This window comes from Danio rerio, chromosome 12 (genome assembly GCF_049306965.1).
Source record: "Danio rerio strain Tuebingen ecotype United States chromosome 12, GRCz12tu, whole genome shotgun sequence".
NCBI lineage: Eukaryota > Metazoa > Chordata > Actinopteri > Cypriniformes > Danionidae > Danio > Danio rerio.
The window spans coordinates 25,724,520-25,744,156 of NC_133187.1; the positions used below are offsets into that span (position 1 = coordinate 25,724,520).

General features: G+C 34.5%; 1 protein-coding gene across 2 annotated transcripts in view; it reads left to right on the plus strand.

Annotated features, from left to right (window-relative positions):
* Positions 1 to 6,339: 6,339 nt before the first annotated feature.
* psme4b (proteasome activator subunit 4b) overlaps positions 6,340 to 19,637 on the plus strand; it is a 63,300-nt gene continuing 50,002 nt past the window's right edge. The window contains exons 1-4 of one of the 2 annotated variants that reach the window (XM_005156206.6): positions 6,340 to 6,852; positions 12,946 to 13,086; positions 13,896 to 14,012; positions 17,908 to 17,961. In XM_005156206.6, the coding sequence (XP_005156263.2) occupies positions 6,656 to 6,852; positions 12,946 to 13,086; positions 13,896 to 14,012; positions 17,908 to 17,961 (509 nt within the window). In that variant the 5' untranslated portion in view covers positions 6,340 to 6,655. 2 annotated transcript variants of the gene reach the window in all.

The window sequence follows — 19,637 nt, forward strand, 5'->3', positions numbered from 1 at the left end:
CACTAACAACCCTAACAACCACTAATGATCCAAAAACCACTCAGAGGAGACCAGCAACACGCAAGAAACCGCCAAGAAAACCTTGCTAAACGCATGTCAACGTCCAAAAGAACCCAAGAGCCGAATCAACAGCACCGACAATTACCAAAATATCCAGCAATGTGATGAAAGCATGAATGAAAAGTCAATTTGAATGCATTGCAAACTTATTCTATAACTATATACAATATATACATATGTACATACGTGCCCTTGATCCTCCATCTGGCACTAGGGTGGCTCAGTGCCTGGCCTTCTTTCTTCTGGGCTCCTTAGGCAGCGGCTCTTTACTGATGTCTACCTTGATATGGGGAGCGAGGCTGGACCCAGACCTGATCTCTGTGATGACCACACGTCCGTCAGGCATCTCTGTCTCCAGCAGTGCAGGCCGGTCCAGCTTCTCCCACAGCCGCTGCTTGATCTCCAAGCCTTGCTGTAGGCTGTATCTGCTACGGCGCCGCTTCTTCATGGTGGAGTCCATCACGCAGCGGTAGATGTGCTGGTACTCCTGCACACTCCGGCCGTGGATGGACAGCGGCTCCTCCTGCGGACACTCACCCACTGTGGAGACTGAGGCTGCGGGGCGCAGGACAGGAAGGACAGCCGCGTTCCTCAGGTGTTTGTCCTCTAGAGAAGTGTCCGACACGCAGCTGGAGGTGTCCGGCCTGGCCGCCGCTGCTGGCTCCTCACGGGAAGAGACGCGCTCCAGCAGGAAGCCCTTCAGGTGAGCAGGGACAGCTCTGGTTCTTCTTGAGCGCCTCAGAGTCATCATGAACAGCTTCAAAACAATTTCCAAAAGTAGACAAACTGATGAAATTCGCCAACAGGAGATTTGATAAGAGTTTTGAAGCGCGATGATCGGGATCGAGACAGTTGTGTGGATGTTTAAGCCAACTCAAGTTGCCGTGGTGACAGAATGACGAGCGTCTTTTAAATGTACACAATAAGTGAAATGCGCATTAAGTCAATTAGAGCAGCACGAGCTGTATGTTTGTACAGTGCACTTAATTCAGTAATTAATTTGGTATTAAATACAGAAAAGATGATTATTTATAATAATAGAGGGCCTATATCTAAATAAATAAATATTATCCCCGTTTTTGTTTATTATGATGTTTTTACTTTTGAACTTTGAACTTGAAAATCGTCATATGTTTCATACATTTACACAAAAAAGTTTTATTAAACAGATATTCCCGAAAATAACAGTTTGGTCACCAAACATGTTTAGGAATGATAATACATTTAAATTATTATTTTTATTATTTTTATTTAATTATTTTTTTATTGAGTAAAAACAAAATAAATGCTTTATATGATAGACATAGTAAAAGACCTCCCGCTATTTTCTTTAAACTTTTGTAACATGAAAAAAATTACAAAATTATGAGTAATAAAATAATGATAGATAGCATGACTTAATAATAATAATAATAATAATAATAATAATCATAATCATAATCATAATAATAATAATAGGCCTAATAATAATAATATAAGATATTCCCAATATTAAGAGTTTGATCACCGAACATATTTAGGAATGATAATATATTTAAATGATTATTTAAATGATTTTTATTATTTTCATTTTATTTATTCTATTTATTTTTACTGCGTGTTTGTACAGTGCTGTTTTTTATTTGGCAATAAATACATAAAATATCTTAAGAATGATTAGGTATAATAATAGAAGGCCTATTTACCTAAATAAATATTGTCTTCGTTTTTCTTATATTTTTAAACTTGAAAATTGTCATATTACGTTTCATAACATTTATTAAACAGAGGAATGATAATATATATAAAAAAACTAATTTAAAAAATGTTTAAAAAATGTTTGTTTAAAAAGTTCCAGTTTTGGCTTTGATAGTGACTTATCTAATGAATATCTACACATATTATAAAGCATCCCCTAACAAATATTAATTTAAAAGAGAGATCTGTGAGGGGTGTATGCTCAGCACGTCGCCTATATTATCGTAACACACAACAATGTTAAATGTTATAAATCCATTTATGAACCAGCAGAGGACGCTAGCTTTCCACAAGTAGGCCTTATGTGTGTGATCAGTATTGCATCATAGCCCCTCTGTCACACTGAATCACGCTGAAAATAAAACACCATATCTTCCTATGATAATCATTTTATTCTTCAACAAACATTTCTTTATACAACCTTGCTTTACATCAAACATATTTACAATGATGCTTGAATACAATTGCATTTTAATTTCACATAAAAACCTTGATGGCAAATTAGTCTTTCCTGTATTTGACACTGTTATTACTATATGAAGAATGCTCATCATCAATAATTGTTTTTTTAAAGACCACCGCCTTAAGTCCACTACTGGGACAGCAGGAATGGTCGCAGTGTAGGATCAAAAGAGATTTACAAGTCACATGATCTAATCAAAGGCAAGGCTAAAAATGTTGTATGGCCAAGGAGCCGCTTCCTGTCTGTCAAAGTGAGGATTGAGGGCATATTTACATCTAAGAAAACAACTGTGATCCAAGCCCACAAGTATTGTATGCTAGCATTAGCCATAGCTGCATCCATTTTTAAGGGATAGTTGCTTGCTTTTTCTCCAGTAAGACATTAAAATGATTTTTGTAGACAAAGCCATGATGTAAAAGTTATGGTCAATTATTACTGAGAGTTTGAAAGTCAAAAAATAAATAAATTAAAATCAGCCAAAAATGCATATAGCTCTTGATAGCTAATAGGCCTACACTCACTTCTGTTTGTTCCAACTAGCTTTTATTTAAAATGAGCTGAACAACACAATATTGAATTTTTGGGGGGGACAAACAAATTGTTTTATGTTCAGTCTTAAACTTATAAAATTTCTTCATAAGTCTTCATAAGACTGTAGTTTATAATCAGCATATTTGTTTAATAAAAAAAATGCCCTTATGAATCACCCATGACCACGATTTCAGCTAAAAATCTTCTTTAAAGTTCCACTGAACAATAATAAAAAGTGGCCTGCGTATCAAATCTAGTTTTGTAACACATTTCATCATGTTTCATAGGAAGAACAGCACAAAAATCAAATAATTATTCTTATATGTGTTGAACTAGTAATTTTAGGTGCTTTATTCTCCATTACCACTAACACACCACCATTTATTTCAGAGACTGACACAGGGTCTGGTTAATCCTGGATCTCATTAACAAGACCCATGATCAGAGCAGACAAATCTGCTTTACCCGGAATGCAAAAACCCTCCTGTCAAAAGACCTGATTGGCTGAATGCTGAAAGGTCACCACATCTGATTGGCTGGATGTCCTGTAGTGCGTTTCCTATTGGTTAGAAAATATCTGGGTAGGCAATAAATGACCTTGAGGAATCTGTTGTACAAGAGTCCATGAAAAAATAGTCATGCTTTTATTTTCTCTCCTCATTTGTAGGGTTTACCTGCAGGTTTCCCTCAGTATTAAATGTGTTTGAGTAACTAGAAATTGCTTAGAGCTGAACACGAAACGCAACCTGAGTATAACTGAATTAGCTGGAGGCCTGTTGAGGTAAAGAAAGCATAGATCTATGCACAACTGAAGGCTCATTCAGAGGCTGGAGTAAAACGAGAAGGGTTGACTGCACACATTGCTCCGCTCTTTTTCTGTCGTGACACTGGGTCAAGTGGATAGTGGTGCACTGGGTCAGTACACAAGGAAAGAAGCAAAGCGGATTGAAGTTATCTCGTTAGTATCATTGCCTTGGGTAAACCGTTTAAACAAAGTGAAGGGCCCAATATACAAACAAAGCTTGTGACTTGTGGATGTTCTTCTCAGCATTGGTTTTGTTAAAGAACATGTTCAGTTTAACAGCAAGAAAAGGAAGTTTTTTTTTTTTTTTTTATCAAATAAGCAGTGATGCATTTAAAACTCACATATATAATATCCTCTCACTGTGCTCAGCAAATATGAGTACACCCCATTTTGAAAATTTATTTTTTCTAATTCTCATTGAATATTGTTATTATATTTTGTCGCATTTGAACAAAACAGGTTTATTAAACAGATATATTAATTAAAATAACATTTTTGTCTACTAACATCTTTTGAAGCAGAAATATAATACTTAAAATTATTACAAAAATCAAACATGGAGAGTCTAAACATCCGTTTGTATGAGGAATTACATTCTTCTGTCATTCATTCACATCTGCAGCTGAAGTCAGCACAGTAGAAACCGTTGCTTAAAAACACAATGTCACTTTAGAGATAGTATTTGAATGATTCTCTTGCGTAAAGCCTAAAGTAATAACGGAACAGGTGCTTTTTGCTCACATTTTAGGATTATAAGGCTGAACGGCATGAAATGTCATCGGTCTGGAGACATTAATCAGTATTAGTGCTATCCAATCTAAACAACTACATTTTCGCCTAAGAAAAGCCTCAAAAGTACACTATGTTGTCCAATAGCTGCAATATTTGTCAAACTGCAGTGGGTTTATTGATTTGTCACTCTTTGTGGGTGGAGTAATACATAAGAGTGAAGAGGCTGTATGAGTGGTCGAATTCCAAATATCACACGGCTATCAGCCAATCAGATTCGAGAACCAGAGAGAACTGTTGGATAAACTCTTAATATAAATGGTGGATAATGAGATTCCTCCCAATGTTTAAAAGCACTTTGAGTGTCCAGAAAAGGGCTATATAAATGTAAAGACTTATTGATTATTATTCTAAAATTGTATAGCATGCTATAGAAAATATTAAATAAAAAAATTTGATTTGTGAGTACTCATATATGCTGAGCACTGTATATCTTGAGCTTCAAACATAAATGCAGCTATATGTTTTGTTACAATAAATAAAAAGAAATTAAATTGTAAAACAAATTATAAATTATAAATGAAAGAAATATTCTGTGAAACATAAATAAATAAGAAGTGGGTGTTTATGAAATTACATTGACAGGAAATTGCACATACAAATATAAAAATGCAAAAAAAAAGTGGTAAATAAAATGTATTACATCTAAAAAACAGTTTAAAAAGGAAAATATAAAGCAGGTGTGCAATTCTAAATTCACAGATTAGGAAGAAACTATATTTAATTTACATTACATTCATCAAAGTAAAGAAAACAAAATAATAATAATAAAATAAGCAATATTTCACATTGTGTTTTTTACTTGGAGCTACTTCCTAAAGTTGCAGCTATTTATTTATTTTAAAAAATATTGACATAGTTATTGGCGACACGGTGGTGCAGTAGGTAGTGCTGTCGTCTCACAGCTAAAAGGTTGCTGGTTCGAGCCTCGGCTGGGTCAGTTGACGTTTCTTTTTGGAGTTTGCATGTTCTCCCTGCATTCACATGGGTTTCCTCTGGGTGCTCCGGTTTCCCCCACAGTCCAAAGACATGCGGTACAGGTGAATTGGATAGGTTAAATTGTCTTTAGTGTATGTGTGTGAATGAGAGTGTATGGATGTTTCCTAGAGATGGGTTGCAGCTGGAACGGCATCCACTGCATATAACATGTGCTGGATAAGTTGGCGGTTCATTCTGCTGTGGCGGCCCTGGATTAATAAAGAGACTAAGCCGAAAAGAAAATGAATGAATGAATAACATAATATTATTACCGGCAGAATGAATCGCCCACTGAAGCTAAGCAGTGCTGCACCTGGTCAGTACCTGGAAGGGAGACCAAATTGGAAAGCTAGGTTGCTGCTGGAAGTGGTGTTACTGAAGCCAGCAGGGGTTGCTCAACCTGGGGTCTGTGTAGGTCCTAACTCCTCAGTATAGTGAAGGGGACTCTATATTGCTCAGTGTGTGCCGTCTTTTCGGATGAGATGTTTAACTGAGGTCCCAACTCTCTGTGGTTGTTAAAAATTCCAGGGTGTCATTTGAAAATATTTGCGGTTTAACCACGTCATCCTGGCCAAATTTGCCCACTGGCCTCTGTCCATCATGGCCTCCCAACCCTACCGATATCATAACTGGCTTAATCACACTGTGTGTGGCGCAATATGGCTGCCCTCACGTCCTTCAGGTGGATGCTGCACACTGGTGGTAAATGAGGAGATTCCTTTGCAAAATGTGTGAATCACTTTGTGTCCAGAAAAGCGCTAAATAAATGTAAGGATATATTATTATTATATTGACATTATTAAGTGTATTTGTTTTCTATGTATTTTCTTTATATAAAAAGATACAATTATGTAAAAAAAAAATTATACTTCCATTTTATTTCATTTCAATTTCATTTTTGTGCTCTGTGTTCAGATGACCGCCAGTAGGGGGCGCGCCGCTCAAGGCTCATTGTTGCGCTCGCCGGTGTGTGAGCATACTGAGCTTGTGCGTATGTGAGTGTGTCTGTCCGTGTGACTCGTAATATGTGTCAAGAGAGTGAGAGGAGACTTCTCTATGTAGGTGACTGAAGCTAATGTGTTTAACACCAGAGGTCAGAAAGACCGAGATCTGTCGAAGTAACAAGTTTTATCCTGAATCCCGCTCCACAATAACGGCACTTATGCGAAAGTAACGGATTTGTGAATAAAGAAAACAAAGATTTTTGTCAAGGGAACTTCTTGTCAAGAGAGGGGAAGGAAATAAGCCGGACACGTCAGAAGAGGATATTTATTGTTTTGGGAAACCGTAATATGAAAAAGGAGCAGGCCGAGATATTAGGTTTTGTCCCCCAGAAAGAGATCGTCTACAACAAACTTCTCCCGTACGCAGATCAACTAGACCGCGAATCCAATGACATTTTGGCCCAGATTAAAGGCAACTTGGGTCGGGCTGTCCAGCTCCGTGAGTTATGGCCCGGAGTTTTATTTTGGACACGGAAACTCTCCACGTAAGTACATGCATATCTATAAAATGTATTTTTTGAGGAGTCTTTTATTAATGAACAACAGAGACCGCTCGGGTAGCCTGTAGCCGCTAGCTCGCGAGCTAAATGCTAAGCGCTACCTGAGTCACTCAGCTGTCCTTGCTCATATGTAAACACCCCATGTCTGTCTGTCAGTACTCCATAATGGCCTTTTATAATATTAAAACGAAATATCACTATGCTTTTGTTAACCAGTGTCCCTTCAGTGACTAGAATATAATAAATGTGGGGCTGCTGTAAGATAATTTCCAAGCTAATCTGCTAACGTAGGCTAACATTAGTGCTGGATAAGCAGCTGCCACATGCATCACTGCAACTAGTGGTTAGAGACATGGAGTCCTTAAAAAGACAGTTTATATGGAGAAGACTGCTTAAATATAGTAAAACAGTACAATATTTTACGTCATTAAGATTAAGTAATTCATTTTGATGGTACTAGTCAGTCATATTGAATAACAGACACTTGCATTGTGGGCTTTATTTGTGGCTAGTTTATTTTAAGATATCTTTTATATGTACTGTGTTTTATGATTCATAATTTTATAACATGTATAAATATGAAGTGTATTACCTAAAGTGGTGCTAATACCAGGACAGGGGTAGTGTTTCAATGAAGTTTGTGTAGTAAATCAAACATTGACAGTGTCTGTTTTAAAGAGCAGTATGGTTTGCAAGCCCACTTTCTTATCCATTTGGCCTGTTACCTCATCGCCAGATTAAATTCAAGGCCATGCAGAAGTGTTTCCTGAGGGTATTAGCAGCGGATGTTATGTAGAATTGGATGGAGTCTGCAGTTCAGTGGAAGTGTAAGCCATTCAAGGCAATTCAGTGAGGAAGCCAGTGGTCAGTGTGTGATTCAGACTGTTGACTTTCTTCAGACTAATTCATTAATGCTTTAAAAATATTCATTGAGGGTTTGTGATATTTATTACCTGTGACAGTCCTTTAAACTGAGTTCTGGAGAAATCTTTAAACAAAATAAAAAAAGAATAATAATCATTTTAATGAATAAAATAGTCAATCAGGAAATTACCTTGTAGTTTTAAAACTTACTAAAATGTAATTTTTATTTTTATTTTTTGAAAACAAAAGAAGATATTTTGAAAGTTATTTTAGTTGCGCAGCAAGGGTTAAATATTATTATGAAAGTCAATTTTGTGTTCAACAAACGAAAACTCAAGTTAGTTTTGAACAAGTGAAGGATGATTTAATTATGACAGATTTCATTTTTGTGTGAACTATCGCTTTAGGAATAGTTTTGCTTTGGTATAAATGAAACAAGTAAATAAAAACTATTAATATAATTAACATGTTGTTAAATGTAACTCAAAGCAAATAAATATCTTAGACCCATTTATTTTATTAATGTTAATATATTATTAATACTAAAGTCATCTAAAATATTGAAAACTCCTATTTGATGATAAAACTGTGATTGTCGTTTTATGCTGACATAATGGAGTATTATGTCACTCCAAAAGAAAAGATCTAATCCAAAAGCAGTCACTGTAATAAACATTATTTGAAGGCAGTTAGAATAAATGTATAATTAAAAGTTATGACAGTAAAAAGAAAATTCTTGGGTGTAGTTATTTTATTTCCTTAATATCTGAATGACAGCAATTGTGGTTTTTGTTTTATAAACAGTAGCTCAACGCCTACAATTGTTTTTTAAATTGTTAATTTTTTTGGTTTCAATTATGGAAATGGTTCTGAATAAAGTCAGAGCAGAACATTTGTGTGTCATTGATCATTGAGCAACCTTTCATTTCTGAATCAGTTGATTGAGCCATTGGTTCAGTGATGATCAGTTCATAAGAAAGTTGCTGCATCACTCACACTGTATTCTTTTTGTAAAGGACACTTTTGTATGTGTGGCAGTAGAATTGATCTTTTGGGATGTTATGCAGCAATTGTGTTTGTAACAAGCCATCCTGATGCTTTGTCACTCTTTTCACAGGTTAACAGCTAACTTTGTCCACATTTCTTGTTATTATATATTACTACTTTATTAAATATGTATGTATGTAATTTGCTATTCACTTGTCATTCATGAGAGCTAATGCATAATTATGCATTCAAAGGTTAGTCGTCAAACCTATCTTCATAAAATTCCTCAATGTTTTTGCAGATGCAATATAACATGGCTAACATTAAATATTTTTAATTTTAATTAAATTTTATTGAATATTTAAACCTTCTTAACTGTTAGTTTTGTTTTGTCTTGTGTATCCACCATGGTTTTATATTATTATTATTATTATTATTATTATTATTGTTGTTGTTATTATTATTATCTTTTTACACATTTTATATCTGTACAATCTGAATCAAACCCAGGCCCATCTTGCCTTAGTTTTGGGACAATATCAACCATTAGAATTTGGGAAAACTAATTAAAAAGCTTAAATTTAAGATGTATTTATCCTGACTGGCCTAAACGAACATACTTATGGAGCATTCTCAACAAAATGTTGTTTAATCATCATTTAAATAACATGTTAGAGCATGTCAAATTTTTGTAATTTGTTTTTACAAAATCTATGAATCAGAAACTATGTATAACATTGGTGTGTATATATATATATATATATATATATATATATATATATATATATATACATATATATATATCAGGGCTCGACAATAAGGACTGCCCGATGGCCCGGGGCCAGCGTGCAAGACACTCGGGCCAGTGTACAGAATGTTACTGGCCCGATCGGGCCAGTGCTGCCTTTTTGCCAGCCAGATCGAGCCAGAGCTGCGTGCTGCGACTGTCTGTCAATTGTGTGCAAATACAATCTTACGGTGCTTTCACACATAGACGTTTGTTTCGGAATCTGTCTCGTTTCCCCCGTTAGCGTGTTTTTTTTTGGCATATATCCAGCAGTTGCGCTCGCATCCGCGCCAAATCAATCAATCCGAGATCGCCTGAATGAGACGGTTTCTGTCCTATTGAGCGGATCGATTGTAGCGAGAAAACAAAACAATGCAACGAACTAACTACCCAGGCTATGTCACAGTGTATTATGATTGTGTAATAGCCATACATACGACTATATGAAGAGAGAATGTTGAGCAGGGCCAGATGTCATTCTTACCGGTAAATGCGAAAGTGAAAGCAAGCTGAAATATTACCGAGAGCTGTGTATCCAGCCTGATCTCAGTTTATCCGTTAGGAAAATTGACCGAAGTTAATATCTGATCATTTTTCCATGTTTTAATCTTACAATATGTTGTGTTAGGCCAGTTGTTTTGTTCATTTCTGCACTGACAGCTCGAAAGAAAATCAACATTGATCTGCTTCGCGATCTGATGCAGTCTCGGTTCATCTGCTATGTCTCTCTTTAAGCCTAAAATACAGAATTATAGCCAACGTTTCTTTAATAGATTGATTAATTCAATAGATAGATATCTATACAAAACCTGACAATTGAAATGAGGCTCTGTATGAGAAAGTCTGACCTCGATTTATATTCGGTGACGATGTCTGTGGGTTGTTAAAATTGAAGTGCACATTTTCACTTATAAAATATTCTATACACAACTGGTCAAAAGTCTGGGGTCAGTATGATTCAATATGTTAAAATAAGCTTCTTCTGCTCACCAAAGCTGCAATTATTTCATCATAAATACAAATTGTGAAATGTTGCACTATAAAATAACTGTTCAAAAGTAGTTTATCATATAATTTATTCATTTATTCCAGGGATTTTAAAGATGAAATTTCAGCTTCATTACTCCAGTCACATGATCCTTCAGAAATCACTAATATTAATTATTATTATATTTATAAATGGTAATAGTAATAAAACCAATAATGTCTGGAGTAATTATTTTATTTGAAACTACATACAATAACAAAGCAGTTATTTAAAATGTTGATAAATATTTAACAAACATTTTTTACATTTATAAATATAGCCTTGATGAACTGAAAATTTTCCTTAAAAAACATTTTAAAAATTACTGTAAATATATATATACAGAGTTATTAGCCCCCCCCCCCCCTTTTTTTTTTTTAATATTTCCTAAATGATGTTTAACAGAGCAAAGAAATGTTGATAGTTTGTCTGATAATATTTTTTTTCCTCTGAACAAAATCTTATTTGTTTTATTTTGGCTAGAATAAAAGCAGTTTTTTTATGAACCATTTTAAGGTCAAATTTATTAGCCTCTTAAGCTAATTGTTTTTCAGACTGTCTACAGAACAAACCATCGTTATACAATAACTAGCCTAATTACCATAACCTGCCTAGTTAACCTAATTAACCTAGTTAAGCCTTTAAATGTCACTTTAAGCTGTATAGAAGTGTCTTAAAGAATATCTAGTCTAATATTATTTACTGTCATCATGGCAAAGGTAAAATAAATCAGTTATTAGAGATGAGTTATTAAAACTATTATGTTTAGAAATGTGCTGAGAAAATCTGTTCTCTGTTAAATCGAAATTGGGGAAAAAATAAACAGGGGGGCTAATAATTTAGGGGGACTAATAATTCTGAAATCAAGTGTGTGTGTGTGTGTGTGTGTGTGTGTATATATCTATATATACACACACGCACAGTCAAATAACTATTAACTACTTTTTTTTTTTGGTGGGGCCAGTGAAAATTTTAGCAGGGCAAGTAAAAATCAGAACCACTGGCCCAATCGGGCCAGTAGAAAAAATCCTTAGCGTTGAACCCTGTATATATATATATATATATATATATATATATATATATATATATATATATATATATATATATATATATATATATATATATATATATATGGTTTATTGTGCAGCTAATTTGTAAAATTATTTCTCAGGGCGGGAGTAATTATACTGAAATGTCAGCATTATCATCACATCAGTAAATTACAGTACATTTTAAAGTCAGTTACAAACAAAAAAGTAAAAAGATGTATTTATATATATTTTTAAGTGTTACTTTTTTTAGACTGTCTACATGTTTGAATGGTAAACTAAAGTTGTTTATATATGCCTACAATTTAGAAGAATTTTAAAAGCTCTCTTATGTAATCTATTTTGAGAAGCTGTTTGTGATCTGCTAGCCTGACTCAGCTTTAGTCAGACTCACCACTCGCTCTGTTTGTCCCTTGATCACATGGTTGCCTTCCTGCTTACATGTTTAGTGATAAGGTCAGAATCGCTCCTTCAAATAACTGATAATGACCGTATGTACGTCCCTCCTAAAAGTTCACATTTCTGAAAATTCACAGTAATATTTTCTATTGTAGGGTGATTAATTCGAAACTTTAATTTTTGCAGTTGGGTCAGATATGAAAAGGTATTTCTAGCAACAAAAATAAGTGCAAAGCAGTTTTAAGTTTAGATCAGTTTTAACATTAAAATGTGTCGTGTTTGTTTATTTTTGAACACATTCACTATGACTGTTATTTTTTTTATGGAAGACACTTACTAATTTAAATAAAAATGAAAATGTATTAAGTTTAACACCTGTTTGAACTTAAAAAACTGTTGTCATCTGTTCAATGATACTCCAGTTCAGTGTAATGAATGGTACTTTAAAATAGAAAATTTAAAAACTGTTGAAGGTGGCCATCGTGCACTTGCTCTATACATCATCATCCTGTGTTACTTGGCACTCTATGAAAATGTGAAATTATCTATAGCAATAAAGTAGCACCAAACAGTCCTCAAGAGTGCCATTTGATTATGACTGGAACTTTGGAGCGACTCCTAGGTTTATATGATTTTAAAATGACTTTTTGATCCTGTTGAATGACTAAGAAGTTACATGGTTGGGACAAAAGTCCTCCCTTAGTTCAAGATAAAGGAAAACCAAGACTTATAACAGCCAACTTTGACTATTAAAACTGAAATGGTCAAATTTAAGTCTGGACCATTACACTAAATTTCCAGAGCATTATTTATCTTTTTTGCAAAAACTATTTGAGTGATTGAAATAAACTTTGCCTTTAATGTCTTCTGTGTATGTAAAATCCATTTTGCAACATTTATTAGATGATCTGTAAACTGTTTGTCATGTTTCTCTCTAATTGCTGTGATATTTTTCACCTTTAAAGGTACCTTCGGCTGTACGGGAGGAAGTTCAGCAAGGAGGACCATGTGCTCTTTATCAAGCTGCTGTACGAGCTGGTCACCATCCCCAAGCTGGAGATCAGCATGATGCAGAGCTTTGCACGACTCCTCGTCAACTTGCTGAAGTAAGCAAAAGTCTGACATCAACAATCACCAGACCACTGTCAAATATTTGAGAACGGCACAGCTGATTTGTTGTCGGTCATTTACAGTTTTTATTTATATTATTTACTTGTGTAACACTTTAAAATAATGGTCCATTAGTTAATTTTAGATCATGTATTTAATAACTTGAACAAAGTGATACATTTATTATGGTATTTATTCATGTTTGTTAACTTTAGTTAATGTTAGGTTAAATAACGTTAGTTCATGTTAACTCACAGTGTATTAACTTATGTTAACAAGCTCAACTTTGGATTTTAATAATGAGTAGGTAATGTTCAACTATGATTAATAAATGCTTTACAATTGAACGAGGTAAAGTCATTTTTTAATGATTGAATAATACATTATTTTTATTGTTAGGGCACATTTCCACCAAAGTGTTTTTGTTCAGGTGAAAATGCCAGCATTCTTCTAAAAAATCTAAGCTGTGAGCACTTCTTAAACTTTCAAGGCTGGTTTACACCAAGCTGATGCCCAAAAAACTCGCACCTACGAATCCCACCTGTGTTGTCGATGGCTTGTGTCCTAACCCTGAATAGTAAAAATAAAATAAATAAAAAAAAAACGCAGATCGATCAGCTTATATTAGCGCCTTGCTATGCTTCATGCCATATTTAAAACACTTCCTTTGCCAACAACAGAAAAAAAAAACGATTCAAGGGAGAAAACACTGAGCTATTGTTGTTTTTATAATAAAATTAGATTTTTTTAAATTTTTTTTTTACGTTTTTTAACTTTTATATAATACACTTTTTTTTATTTACAGGAAAAAGGAACTGCTGTCCCGGGATGACTTGGAGTTGCCTTGGAGACCTTTATACGATCTCTATGAGAGTATCCTGTACTCCAAAACCGAGCATCTTGGTCTTAACTGGTTCCCAAAGTAGGCCTCTTTTTCTATTTACATTCTATTCACAGAGTCTAGTATATTGTGAGCCAGGGCAACAACAAGCATAATGTTTTTGTTAGGCAAGGTCCATATGAAATGTTCCCACTCCATTCACTTAGAATGGCCATCATTCAATTCCTTTCAACTTTCAGGATGCTCTTTGAAGTCTGTCTGCTGAAAAAAAAAGCTAGTTTTTGATTATTCTTTTGACAATATTTAAAGCGATAGTTCACCCAAAGAGGAAAGAATCGATGCTTATTTACTGACACTTAGGTCATCGAAGATGTAGATGACTTTTCTTTCAGTAGAACATTTAAAGAAGATTTTTTAGTGACTCATAAAAGGCAAACAGTGGTTCCTGGTACTTTAAGAGTGAACAAACATATGCAGGCAAAACAAAATTAACACTTTTCACTCATGATGACACATTGAGATATTATGAAGTGAAATTAGCATTATATTCTAGAGCTAAAGATCTTTGCCCGAACCGACCGGACCCAACAGGTTCGGGTGGGTTCTGCTTAATTTCTATAATTTTAGACAGGGTCGGGCCAGGCTTGGGCTTGCACAGTAAATGAACAGTCATGTGATGCTTTTCAATTAGCGCGAGAAAGTAATTAAATTGTGTGTTACAACATTAAATTCCATCCCTGCAAAGGTGAAACAAATGATGCAGGCGAAGTCAAAAAGAGCGAATTTTGACTGTGGTCAGGCCAGCTACCTGTTTAAAAAGAACAGTCATTCTAGCCGACAAGGGATTTTGGCGGTCGCACATACACTGCGTATTACAATAGAGCGCTAAACAGCAATGTACAGCAGGCTGACAGGGAAGATGACGAGGTCACTCGCTACATTGAAACTGCTGTCATGGTAAATTAAATGGATGTTCTTGGCTGGTAAAAGATGAACAAACAATTCTACCCAAAATATGCATCCCGGCCAGCGGCAGCAGTGAAAAGTTGTTCAGTGCTGCTCAGTGATCGCAGAACTGTGCTAAAGCAAAGTCCCTTTAAGACAAGTAATTTCACTCGGTGGCCCTCTTTAAAATGCCTCTCAGGCAGTATGCTCGGGCATTCTGTTTGAATAGGGAAAGATCAAATTCTCCAAAACTGCCTACCAAGCTTACGGTTGAATTTCATATTTGGAATCACCAATAAAATTAAACAACAACCGTCTCTTTAGTTTCATTTCTAAACGTCTGAATTACACAAAATCTGCAGAAACTCACATCTAGTGTGAGCCCCTCTCCCGGAGTATCGTCAGTCTGTAGCGATTGATGATTGGCTCCTGTACTAGAAGGTGGGCTTTTGGCTTCTGGACTAGAAGGCGGGGCTTCATTTGCCATATTAGCCCCTTTCACACAGTGATACCGGTAAATATCTGGAAAATGTCCGGAACGACTTTACCGGTATATTTAAAAAAGCGCTGTTCACACAGGTGAGGACGTTACGAAAATTTTCCGGAAAAGAGCATTCACACATCCATTCCAAAATACCGGTAAATTCTGACATCATTCACCACACATGAGCTTTAAACGGCTGCGCTTGTATTTGTAAACATTTGACTAAATTACAAACTCTGTGGATGATCAATATTGTGAACAATTTTCGCAGGATCACTTTCGCATGTCGAGATGTTCATAATATGTGCGTGTGCAGGCGCTCACAGGCTGTTTCACAGGCACACGCAAAGCTTGAAGGTAAACAAACAGCGGCTTATCATAAGCATCTCATCGATGATTATTTACACAGTTGGCATTAAGAAGAACATATAAACGTGATCTAACTAACTTCTAGCAGCTAAATGTGTCCGGAAAAATATTCAAAGGCTTTTATTCTCACAAACCGCGCGGACGTAAATGCGTCTGACTGTTGTGATTGGCTAAAGCAGACGTCTCACGTCAGCACGTTCTAGACGTGCACGCGCTTATTACGGCAATCTTCCTTCTGCATTCACACAGCGCAGCATTCCGGCAAATTGCCGGTAATGTTACAACTTCTCTTTCCGGAAAATAGCCAGAACGAATTTACCGGTATTTTCAAAAAGGACCTGTTCACACATACAACCTTTCCGGAAAATTGCCGGCAATTTTCCGGAAAGGTTTGTATGTGTGAAAGGGGCTATTGACATTACGCTCTTTCCCATTGAAAACTATATATTGCTTGTGTATTCTAGAGTCTTTATCTAAAGCCATCTACAGTGAATTTAATAATTTTCCTCCATAAAACACATAGCCCAATCTTGGGGAGTAAAGGATTTTCAAATTATAACTAAATATTAAATAAACAATAAAATCATAATGCAGACAAAGTAGTCCAATATAGGCTAATGAAGGCATTATTCTTTAAATATTTAGCTTCACCGTCACCTTAATGCCAGATTGTGAAGAGAAGTGGCGAAACAAATCCTACAGAGCCTGAATCTTAATTTTATTATTGCCAAATAACATCATAATTTATAATTTATTTTAATTTAATTTGTTAAGAAATACTTTTTTTTTTTTGGTGTGTTGGCCAATTTAAAGATGTACCTAGGCCTTTTAGAGTGTTGAGATGTTATGAAGTTACAGAGGACTCACAGAGGACTTTGTTCCAACTTCTAAGTGGCTTATAGCCTACATTTGTCATAAATAAATGAAACATATAAACACATTTAAATCACTCATTCATGAAAAAGGCCAAAAGAGCTGTGTGCATGTGCACATTTGAATAATGTCGGGCTATAAATGGGTTCGGGCTTTTAAAAAGCTGTCAATCAAAATATAATTGTCTGGCTTTTTTTTTTTTTAAGCTCTATTATATACATTATTACCTTTAATTCAGAGCTATCATTGCAGCCTTTCAATTGGGCTTCCTGGTAAATAATGATGTGTGGGCTCAAACTCAAACTTTAGAGTGAGAATATGTTTATTGTATTGTTCATCAAAATTGTGCATATTTTTATTTAACCTAAACTAGGAATGCACCGAATTGAAAATTATAGACAGACACCAGAAATAGTTGATTCAGTTTCAGTTTTTTCAAAGTGTAAGCAAAAATGCTTTGTACTAATTTTTTAAATTATCTTCTTAAATACCATTAAGTAATGTTGTAAGACATTTAACAAAATATCTTAAATTGATTAAAAAAAACAAGCCAATAAAATAAAAATATTTATTTATTACTATCTATAATTTTATTGATATATTGATATATTGATATATTTTACCAGTGTTTCCATGACAGCAAAACAGTGAGATGAACTTAATTTATATGTGCAGATTTTGCTTTTAAGAGAGCATGTGTGGTTCTTGCATAGATAAGTATTCGTGTACATGAGCAGAATATCCACATATCACATATATGGCATCCCCATAAACTGAAACAGTTTCTGTGCATTCCTAGCTTAAGGCTGTAAACAAACAACTTCATCTCTGTGCCTACATTATTATATGACAGACTGTTTGTCCAGACTGTCAGACTCAGGAAAGTTTGATTACCATGTTAAAGTGCTTTTAATTATTTATTTACGAACCACAATTTCAACTAAAAATCTTCTTGGTGTTCTAATGAAGAAAACCCACTGTCTTCAATATCTTGAGAATAAATAAATTGACCGCAAAATGACAAGAAAGAGTTTTTTATGGTGAACACATGGCACATGGTTCTGTGTTATGCGCAACAAGACAAAGTTATGAGGAAGCAAATAAAATCTCAGTGCCTGAATTGGGTTATGAATAAAATTAATTTTAAATCATTTTACATTTCAGTTGGGTCCTTTGCTGATTCTTGTACTCATTTAGCATACCAAGCATTCTTAGAAGAATCTGTTAATCAATTACAAATGTAAGGTATATGTTATTGCTTTATCTAGCATCTGGCTTACGCATTTTTCCTTTTCTCACATTCAGTTATCGAGCAGAAGCCTCAACTAAACAAAAAATGCTTAATATTGTGCGCAAGCGGTAAGCATAGCCCGTGTTTTATTTGTTGCACTCTTTTTCCAAGGGCAGCCGTTCATGCTTAACTGCATGTGGCCAAAAATTAAAATAAAATTAGCAATTTAAATGACAAATCAGCTTACATCTGCATTTGTATTCATAATCTTTGTTCTTGTTGTAGCTTAGTCGTATCCACTTAATAACATGCTTCACAAACAGATCAGGAAATGGTGCTCCTTTCAAAGTTTCTAATATTTCATCTTTTCTGTCAAACACAATTCCTGGTCACTCGAGAGGTGTCGACTAAATTGGTTTGTTTGGGTGAAAGATCTGGCAACAAAGCTTTTATAAACAAATGTTCTCCAGCACACCTCCTCCAGGAATAGGACAAACCCATTTCTTTGTTTTCATCCTTTTAACCCTAGAACCTTTTGATTGCTCTTAATAGTAGGCTAACAGTTTATATTACAAATATAAAGGAACATGTGCCAAAAGCATTGCAAGCCAGTCATATTATACAAACAACATCTCATTAATATTAATATTTTCCATAAGGAAATAACAGTTTAGAGATTACTTGTACACTTTAAAGATTGATGTTTCAGTATCTATATCTCAATGTGCGCTTTCCCAATAGTCACATCGCAAAGATTCGCAATGGCCAATCTAGAATTGTATTTGATCACTGTATTTATATGGACTTTATATTATTTATGCAAAAAACAATTCTTTGATTTGATTTTATTTATTTATTTATTTATTTATTTTTATTTATTTTTTTATTTAAAAAAAATGTCTTTATTTTTTTTATTATATATTTAAAATTTAAATTAATTATTTTTTTTTGTCTTGTTTTGAGTTCAAATATCTACATTTCATCGCGAAAACAAGATTCTTTTACTTACCTCACTGGCCAATAATTTTGTTAAAACAAGCAACAATTTCTTAAGTTTCACTTACTATTCTGACGGTGAAAGCTAAACAACATTTTTACTTGGTCTACTTTTTTTGATATTTGGATTGGAAACAAGACAAACATCTTTATTTTGTATTGTAATTATAAAATTTCTGTACCGATCTCAGACTGTTAGACTCCCCAGAAAACTGTCAAATAATGCCATCCAAACCATCTTCTGTAACTGTATTCATATTGCAATACTTATCTCCGAAAAATAAAATATCGCAATATCAGATTTTTCCAATATTTTGCAGCCATAGAGTAAAGCAATCGTCATTTCCTGGGTAACTGGTGCCAAATATCAAAAGTAAAAATTGAATTTTCTGTGGTAGGAGAAGCTTTGTGAATCTTTTCTTTAATAAATGACTTGCGCCTCAGAAGCCAAATGCAGACACACAATGAACGCGTGGTGGTGTTTGAAGACAATTTGTCTTGACAATTCTGGAGGTAATTAATGATATAATAACAATAATACTGAAATGAAGGCGTTTTGGAATGACCAAAACAACATTTTAGATGTTTTACAGTGTGCTCAGCCCGCTAATTTGTCCATTCAAACATTTTCATCGTCACATGATCTCTACACATTACCTTTTTTAATGCGCATTCGGTAAAACCGTTTCCATTGTAGCTTATGTGCATTATTTTCAATAAAATAATAATAATAATTTTGTCCCACTCAGTTATGCGCATACGTTGTTTAAACGCATTAAAAAAATTTTGCGTCTTGGCATTTCCATCA